Source organism: Echinops telfairi, unplaced genomic scaffold (assembly GCF_000313985.2).
Source record: "Echinops telfairi isolate 266 unplaced genomic scaffold, ASM31398v2 ScPeMD7_7475;HRSCAF=8513, whole genome shotgun sequence".
Taxonomy (NCBI): Eukaryota; Metazoa; Chordata; class Mammalia; order Afrosoricida; family Tenrecidae; genus Echinops; species Echinops telfairi.
This window is the reverse complement of record NW_022111379.1, coordinates 17,603,802-17,613,297: the sequence shown is the minus strand read 5'-3', so window position 1 is coordinate 17,613,297 and position 9,496 is coordinate 17,603,802. Positions and strand designations below refer to the sequence as shown.

The 9,496-nt window shown below is 50.9% G+C and overlaps 1 protein-coding gene across 1 annotated transcript in view; it reads right to left on the bottom strand.

Moving 5' to 3' along the window:
• Nucleotides 1-9,496, bottom strand: part of EPAS1 (endothelial PAS domain protein 1) — a 97,065-nt gene that overhangs the window by 12,924 nt on the left and 74,645 nt on the right. The window contains exons 8-9 of the mRNA XM_045285681.1: nucleotides 785-932; nucleotides 5-115 (exon numbers count right to left, since the gene is read on the bottom strand). Of these exons, the coding sequence (XP_045141616.1) occupies nucleotides 5-115; nucleotides 785-932 (259 nt within the window). The remainder of the gene's footprint in view (nucleotides 1-4; nucleotides 116-784; nucleotides 933-9,496) is intronic.

Below are 9,496 nucleotides of genomic sequence, written 5' to 3'. Positions count from 1 at the left end.
GGACACAGCTGCCTCGCTGCAGTTTTCGAAGATGCCGTTCATGGCCAGCAGGTGGGGCTTGAACAGGGACTCCGTCTGGTCCATGGAGAACACTACGTCGTTCCTCTCAATCTCACTGATGGACAACAGGGCACGTCAGACCCCCACATCCGCCCACACCCGCCGCCCCCAGACTCAGCAACCCTGGCAGGGAGGCCTCTGGGCGGGAAGGTGGGGAGCCAGCTGTAGTGAGTCTGCAGTTTGTAACGAGCCAGGCGGTCAGGTCCTTGGCCATGCGGGTGGCAGGCCACGTGGGGCCCTCTGACCACGCAGCTGCCTGGCTGCCATGCTTGGGGGGTGGGAGTGGGAGGGCGGCGGGGGGAGCAGAGGCGGGAGGGTTCTTGTCACCCTGGCAATGGCCGTCTCTAGCGTTCTTCCCAGGTGCCCTGTCGTCACGGGACAGCATGCTCTCTTCCCAGAAAGCATGGGCAATTCTTTTCCCTTTTTCCAAGGTTAGAAATCACCGATACCGGTGCTGTCTTCCCCTCTGGGGCAAAGGCATGACGATAAATGACCGGCCAGGGGAAGGGGCAGAAAAAGGGGGAAAGCCACGACTCGGTGTTCCTGAGAACCTCAAAGAAGGCTGGTATTGAGGGGTCCTACTGACAAGCAGAGCCCCTCAATGGGGAGCAGAGTCCTGGGAGGCTCACGTTCCCTGGGCCTGTCATGCCAGGGCACCTACCCCTCCCCTACCTGTGCTCACGCCACTTGCCCCAGCCCGCCCCGACGCCCCTCCCAGGCTCACCTCAGGACGTAGTTGACGCACATGACACACTGAGGCTGCAGGTTGCGGGGGTTGTAGATGACGGTCCCCTGGGTCTCCAGCCACACGTAGCCCCCATGCTTGGCAAGCATCCGGTACTGGCCGCTCACCACTTGGCCCTTGGTGCACACTAGGGGAGGAGAAAGAGACCCAGCAGTCAGGGAGGAGGGTGAGCAGAGCCCGCCGCAGGGCCGGGAGATCCCGAGGGGAGGGGAGTCTGTGGGGGTCCTGCCCAGATGGAGGATCCAGACACTGAAGATGGGGGGCAGGGGGAGAGGGGGGATGAGATCACCTCACCCAAAGCTTCACTTTAATTCTAAGCACAGGAGGCCCAGGGAGGTGGAATGGCTCCTTCTGGCCTGTCCAGTCGGGGAGGGACCGTCACTATCCCCTGACAAGTCTGCTTCATCCATCTGCTCCACTGCAGGCCGAGCTAAGCACAGCCCTGCCCGGCTTCCCACGGCTCCACAGAAGGAAGCCCTGAGGAGAGCCCGTGGGGTGGACCCCGATGAGCAGGCTGGAGAAAGCATCCTGCTTATCAATAATAGCAGCGACTTTCTTTCTGCATTGATACTCCGGGGTTGCCAGGGCATCTGTCAGACCTGGCACCTTGGGAAACACCCCTCTGCCCGCTGGGGCTGAGAAAGTGGCTTATATGCACAGCCTCACCGGTAGCTGTGAAGGCCCCTTGGTGCTCTGTCCCAACTCCCCAACTAGGTGCCTGCAGGTGATTCTATTTTCAAGTCCATTGGGGTCTAGAGCCTGGATTGCCCTCTCTTCCCCAGCTCAGAGTAGTCAGTCCATCTGCTGCCACTCAACACAAAGCAACCATGCCTTTTAATTGGCGCCTGCTAGTCTTAGAACTGCTGGTAGTGCTCTGATCCGTCCATTGCCTTTCAGCCCAAGACCAGCCTCCTCTCAGGACTCCGGCTCAGAAGCCCTCAAATTACAGGGGGTGGTGGAGAGGACTAGCTTGGGGACTTTGAGAAACGGGATCATCGCTCCTGGGGACAGTCTCCTCATTGCACCTGGACATCAACTCAACGTCATTGGTGAAAGCCATCTTTCCCTCACAGCTTCGATTCTGCAGACTGCCCCGGCCGCCCTATGGGCAGCATGGACAGGGCTGTCGTTAAGGGAGAGAGGAACCCGGAGGGATGCTGTCCAGGTTCATTGTGGACGCGGAGTGCCCCCACTGCTGACAAGCTCGGGGCACAGTGTGAGGCCGAGGAATGCAGTTCGCTCGATACCAACACTGCCTGTCACCTTCTCTTGTGAGGGAGGCAGCCAGCACCTCCCGGGCGTGGGGCCCGCAGCAATGCACGGACGCACAGCGCTTTCAGACATCCACACACATCTCCTAGAAAGCGTTGACAACTCGGCTGGCCCAGGAAAGCACCCAGTGGGACCACCGTTATCAGGCCGTGGCTGAGCTATCCCATTGCCGTCAAACAGCTACAAACATTCCCCTTGGACATCTGAAGAAACAGAAGCTCGGAACACGTTGTGATTTGTTGAGAGGCCTCTTGGTGAAAACAGTAGACAAGACATGGTCCAAACGGTGTCTGGCCTAAGCTTCTCTAGTGGGCTCACTTTGTTTCCCATTTTTAACCGACCGGCTTGATGGAGGTTCAATTGATACTCAAGGGTACGGGTCAGAGAGGACACACCGTGTAACTCTGGCCACCATTAAGGTATACGGCCTTTTCCATCAGCCCACAAACTCCTGACGCCTCTGCCGAGGCAATTCCCGTTCCCACTTGGGATCCCTGCGACTGCCCGTCCATTCGCCGTCCCAGAGGTGTTTTGAGGTCTGCGTGGAAATAGGACCTGCTCTCTTTTCCCTGGGTGTGCTTTGCACATCCATTGTGCCGTTCTCTCTCTTTGCACACTGCTCTTCTCTAGTACACAGAGCAGTGTTCCGTTACATGAACACACCCGAATGGACGCATTTGCCTGCTGATGGGCACTGGAGTTGCTGCCACTTTGGGGCTGTTTCGAATCAGACTGCCATGAGCATGTGTGTGTACACACCTTTGGATGGATGTATTTCCCCGTTTACCTTGGGGACACGTGGGACAGTGAGCAATTGTTGGGTCTTTTGCAAAGTACGCGTTCACGTCACAAAAAGCCGCCAATGATATTCCTAAGGGGTTTGAATCATGCTAGCCTACCCACTTTAGCAAAGTCCTATGCTACAGGGAGGCCAGATGGGGTCTTCTTGTACAGGTCAAGGCCAGAGGGGCGAGGATCTGCTTACCGCCGCCCACGACAACAGTGACAGAGTCGGGGCGGGAGGACAGGCGGTGGGCCTCTCAGCACAGTGCTCTTGTTCATTCACCCGAGCCACAAGGGGCCGGGAAGACTTAATTTGCTGTTGTCTCTGTCCTGAACAATCACATGCACTTGGCCGAGAGATATCACGTTCGTCCTCCCCCTCGAGGCTTCCCACTGTAGCAAAGTGATTCTTGCACAATCTCAAGTGCTCGGAGCTAACGCGTTCAGACGGCTCTAATGTGGGCCCAATTCAAGGCCCTAATTCTCACTGATTAAACAGTGCAATGAGCAAAGATCTAACCGCCTCACTAGCACTCACAGGCGAGGGTCTGCTCGGTCGTGGAATATAATTATACCAGCTTTCTAATCGCCTGCTCATTAAGGCCAGCCTTGGTGAGGGGCCTGTTATTCCGTAGATAGGCTTTTTATGGCCTTTAATCTTGTTGGCCTAAAAGCACATTATGTACTCATACCACAAAGAGAAACGCGCCGCCACTCACCCCCACCCCCGTCCCCCACAAGAGTAACACTGCATACAGAGCTAATCCATTTGGGAATGACGGCTTTCAATTAAGTCGGGCTGGTCTGGGGACTGACCTTCTCCAGTCATCGCAAGGTTAAACTTTCAGAGGCAGGGACGCACGCATGCGTGCTTGAAGTCAGGACACCCTGGACTGTCCGTCTGACCCAGCCTCCAGCCTGGGCGCCCAGGGAGTTCTCCAGAACAAATGTGAGTCTGTGTGCAATGGTATTTGCACCAACCCAAAGACGATCTCAGAGAGAGACAGAGAAAGCGAGAGAGGAAGGGAGGGAGGAGAGAGAGATACTTCTTCCAGTGACATGAACCCAATTGCCAACTCGGGCAGCTTATCCAGCTTGGCTGGGATCTTCTGACTGGGAGTCAGGCTCTGAGCTCAGAGCAGCTCTACTGGGCCTCTCCAGGGAAGAGAGCCTGTGGTCTGTTTCTCTTTGTGAACCACCTTCGAGTGCGTCACATGACCCAGTCCAACAGCGTGTCGCACTGTGGTGATTCTGCGTGCTGCTGCTGGAAGCGGTGTCCCTGGGATTTCACAGGCCAGCAGGGTCACCCAAAGGGAACAGGTTTCAGCAGAGCGTCCAGAGAAGATCGGCTCAAGGACAAGGCCTAGGCTGTCCACTTCGGAGGAGTGAGCGGATGGAAACCTTGCGCCCAGCATGGACACACTGTCGGTACTGAAGGTCTCGTGGGTGGAAGCAGAACACTGCCAGCGGGAGGGCCAGAGGGTGTGCCCCTCTGGTGGGAAGGTGCTTGAAATGTGACTGCGGAGGAGCAGCCTTCTGAGGGTGACGTGACTGGATCGGAGTAAAGTTTGTGGGAGCAGAGCTTCCAGCATCTTCACTGGCTGATGGGGCACAACACAAAGTGGGAAGAAACACCTGGAAAAATCTATTAATAACCAGGACTTGGAATGTAGGAAGTAGGAATCTTGGAAAATTGGAAATTGTAAAAAGATGAAATGGGACATATAAAAATGAGCATTCTAGGCATTCATGAGCAGAATGCCATCTAGTTTACTGTGCTGGGAATGACACCATCCAGAGGAATGGCTCTGCGTTCATCACCAAAAAGGACATTTCGAGGTCTATCTTGAAATATAAATACTGTCTGTGGTAGGAGGATATCCAGCCACCTTCAAGGAAATCATCGAATCGATAGAACTATTATTCAAATTTCTGCATCAACCACAAGAGCTAGCAATACATTGAAGCATTCTACTAATGTCTCCTGTCTGAAATTGAACAAATGTGCAATCACGATGCTTGGATAATTATTGGCAATTGGAATGCAAAAGTGGGAAACAGAATACAGTGAACCCTCGCCACTTCGCGCTTCGACTTCCGCGGCTTCACTCTATCGCGGTTTTTGCGTAACAGCACCCACTGCCTACACCCGCTCCTTCAGAGGAAAAAGACGGCAACCCACCTGTAGAGTACATCCCTTAAGTCATTTCATAGGCTATTGATTACAGTATTTGTAAGAACTATGTAAAATAATACTGTATGTGAAATATGTAATACTGTAAACTAGATGCCATAAATAATATAATAAATAATAAATGATAATTGTAATGTCCAAAATGTTTTACTGTATTTTCCCTTTTTCATTTAATAAATTGGGTAATACGAGTGTAATGGTGACTAAAGGGTGTTTTTTCATGTCCTCTATGCTCTAACTACGAAAATATTTGATTTACAAATAAGGAATCCTACTTCGCGGAATTTCATTTATCACGGTAGGGTCTAGAACCGATTAACTGCAATAAACGAGGGTTCACTGTACACAGAAATCAGACTGACTACATCTGTGGGAAAAGACAGAAGACCGGATGGGCTGTGGGAGGACATCAAGATCATCATTCATAAAAAAAGCAAACGTTTATTAAAAAGACAGGAAAGAAAGAAAAGGTCAAAGTGGATGTCAGAAGAAATTCTGAAGCTTGCTCTTCATTGCAGAGTGGCCAAGGCAAATGAAGGGAAGGCTGGAGACCCAAATTGCTGAGCAGTTTCAAAGGCAGCTTGAGAAGACACAATCAAATATGACCATCAAACAGGAAAACCAAAAGGAAGAATATACTCAGCATTTCTGACATGGAAAGAACTAACAAAAAAAAATTCAAGATTTGAGTTGAAATAGCAAAAGATTCTATAAGCAAAATAATGAATGATGTGAGAAGCATCACAAGAAGATGAAACGAAGATACAGAGTCACTATGCAAAAACAAAACAAAAAAAGAACTGGTCAACATTTCACAATTTCAGGAGGTAGCATATGAGCAAGAACAAACGATGCTGAAGGAAGAAATGCAAACTGCAGTGAAAGTGTTAATTGATGGCCTACCAACTGAAATGTTTCAACAAGCTGATGCAGCCCTGGAAGCTCTCACTCATCTACGCCAGGAAATGTGGAAGAAGCCAGATAGCTGGCTACCTGACTGGAAGAGATCTATATTTGTACCCATTCAAAAAAAAGGTGACCCAACAGAATGCTCAAACTATAGAACAATATCATTGCTAGCACATGCCAGGTACAATTTTGCTGGAGACCATCCAACAACGGTTGTAGCAGAACATTGATAGGGAGCTGCCAGAGGTTCCGGTCAGATTCGGAAGAGGACGTGGAACAAGGGGCATCATTGCTGATGCCAGGTGGATCTTGTTTGAGAGTATAGACTACCAGAAAGATGTTGACTTGTCCTTTATTGACTATGCAAAGACAGCCAACTGTGTACACTATAACATACTATGGACAGCTTTGAGAAGAATGGGAATTCCAGGACACTTCATTGTGCTCATGGGGAACCTGTACATGGATCAAGAAGCAGTTGTTCAAACAGAACAAAGGGATTCTGCAGGGTTTAAAACCAAGAAAGGTGTGTGTCAGGGTTGTATCTTCTCACCATACTTGTTCAATCTGTATGCTGAGAAAATCCTCAGGAGCTGGCTTACATGGAGAAGAATGTGGCCTCAGGGTTGGAGGAAGGCTTATTAACACCTTCGATATTTAGACGACACAACCTTGCTTGTCGCACGTGAGGAGGACTTGAAGCCCTTGCTGATGAAGACCAAGGATTTCAGCCTTCGTTCTGGATTACAACTCACTGTAAACGAAGCCTCAAATCCTCACAACTTGAACAATTAGGTAACATCCTGATAAATGGAGGAAAGACTGATATTGTCAAGGATAATCTTGTTTGAAAGCACAATTACTGCTCACGGAAGCAGCAGTCAAGAGAACAAAGGACGCAGGCCTTAGGTAAATCTGCTGCACCAGGCCTCTGTAAAGTGTTGAAAATCAAGGATGTTCCTTTGAGGACTCAGGCACGTCTGATCCAAACCATGTCTGATCCATTCCATCGTCTCGTATGCATGTGAACGTTGGTCATGGAATAAGGAAGACTGAACTAGAGTCGATGTATTTGAAGTATGGTGTTGGTGGAGAATATTGAAATATCATGGACTGCCAAAGAATGAAGAAATCTCTCTTTGAAGAAGTACGGCCAGAATACTCCTGAGAGGCCAGGATGGTGAGACCTCGTGTCATGTACTTTGGCCATATTGTCAAGAGACGATCAATCCCTGGAGAAGGACATCGTGATCGGTAAAGCAGAGGGGCAGAGAAAAAGTGGACGTCCCTCCACAAGCTGGATTGACACGGTGGCTCCAGCAAAGGGCTGAAACATCAGATCAATTGTGAGGATGGCGCAGGACGGGGTCGGGTTTCATTCTGTTGTGCACCAGGTTGTTCGCCATGGCACAACAATTATGCAACAGGAGCTCTAATGGCGCAGGGACTATGAGCTCAGCTGCTAGCTGCTAGGCTGGCAGTTCGAATCCACCTGACAATTCAGCAGGAGAGAAGATCAAGCAGTCTGCTCCCATCACGAATACAGCATCGGGAACGCTACCGAGCAGTTCACCTCCCATAAAGGATTGCTATGAGTTGGAATCGATGTGACTCTTCACAGCAACCGTTAAAGGGTCCCTGAGCCCTAGCGGCATAGTGGTTATGCACTGGGCTGATATTTGCAAGGGGTGGGCAATTTGAACCCATCAGCCGCTCCTGCAGGAGAGAGAAGAGGCTTTCTACCCTGTAAAGAGTGACAGCCTTGGGAACCCACAGGGAGAGTTCCACGCGATGCGTCAGAATTGACTCCATGGGCAGTGAGGTTCATTGCTTGGGTTTCGGTGGGCGGCTGCCACAGCGAGCACATTCGACCCCTAGATGCTGCGCCCACGCTGAGAAGCCTTGAAAGAAAGCCTGAGGTGCCACGCCCCCCAAGTCAGCCGTTGAAAGCCCTGCAAAGCACAGTTCTACTCTGACATAACCGGGGTCCCCAGGTGTCAAAACTGCCTTCGTAGAAAGTGGTTTGGGGTCTAATGCTTGGTACATTCATTTGGTAGCAAACGTAACCTTTTCTGCTGAGTCGGGAGAAGACTGATAGGGCCCGTTTCTCTTCCAGTTGTCTTCATGGGTAAAAGAGTTTCTAAAAAGAAGGCGGGGAATTCCATTGTATATTCCTAGTAAGAAGCCAACTTGTGTTTCATTTGATGAGAGAGTATCCCTTACCTCCCCCCTTAAAGACAGAGTTAAATTTGTCCTTTTGCAATTCCCAGGAACGTCTGCATTTGTCCGTGGTGTTGACTTCACCCTAGTCTGGGAAGGAAGGCTTGGTTTTCCTTAGTTTTATGGCTAACGGAAGGGAGGCCCAGAAAGCCAGACCCTGGGAAATCAGTGGGCCAGCTGGGTCAGAGTGCCCTGTGTACATGCCCTGGGAGCAGAAGCTGTCTTGACCTTGGGACTGATGCATGAATGTAGGGGTCTCACACATTCAGACTTCCTTCCATTCTCTTCCTTGCCACTCTGGGCCACAACCGACCCTGGACCCCCAAGGTCAACAGGCCCCTCAGGAGCTTCTCAGACTTAACTTGGTCATTTTCAATCCTCCTATGATCTCAGCACCCCTGTGTGCACCACTACGGGCACTTGTTTGGGAGCATGCGCTCTCAGCATACATTTTCGTCACCTCGGGCGATTGTTCATTTAACGTCTGCTCTGTGCCCAATGCCAAGCAAGATTGTGTGGTTAGTGCTGTGAGCCACTCACTCCCACGGAGCTCAAAGACTTCCTTGTCCCTCCTTAGAAGTAAGAGCCCCTAGGAAAGGGATGGATCCCACTTTTTCCTATTACCTGCAGCGAGCCCAAACAGGACTATAGGTCCTGAGTCCTTGCATGTCGATGGGCAGTATGGAATATAGTACACTACCTAGGACTATCTGCTTCCAAAGGGGAAGCCCGAAATGGGAACCCGGCCAAGGGAAGGCGTTAGAACTACCTTGTCTAACATGGTAGCCAGCAGCACGGGGGTGCCATTTAAGTTACAAAATTTTAAATAAAAATAAATACATTAAAAAAAATAAAGCTAACAAGTTTAAAGAAGGGAAAACCATCTGCTTCCTCATTTGTCCCATGACACCTCAAGCACTCGGTGGCCACATGCGGAAGCACACCCAGAGAGCACTGCCATCGTGGCGGAAGGTCCTAGCTGACACGGCCTGATTTCTCTCTGGCTGAAACGCACAGCTTCCAGGCTCTCCCTGGCGGCCCGGAGAGCCTCCTTCAACTGACTTCTCTGACTCCAGCCAGCAAGCTCTTGGACAGCCACGGCCCACCTCTCATATCAAGCCATCTATTCCTCCCACCAAAGTGGAAGTTAGTTGGTAACATGCTACCATCTCTTGTGCCTCAAGCACACTCCTTAGCCTTCAAGGCCCTCCTCCAGGATCGTGCACTTTCTTTTCCCTCTCCCAGTGCCCATCACTTGCATCCGTACAGAGCACAGAGCCCACGCTGGCGACAGGTGACCTAGCTGCCTGCAG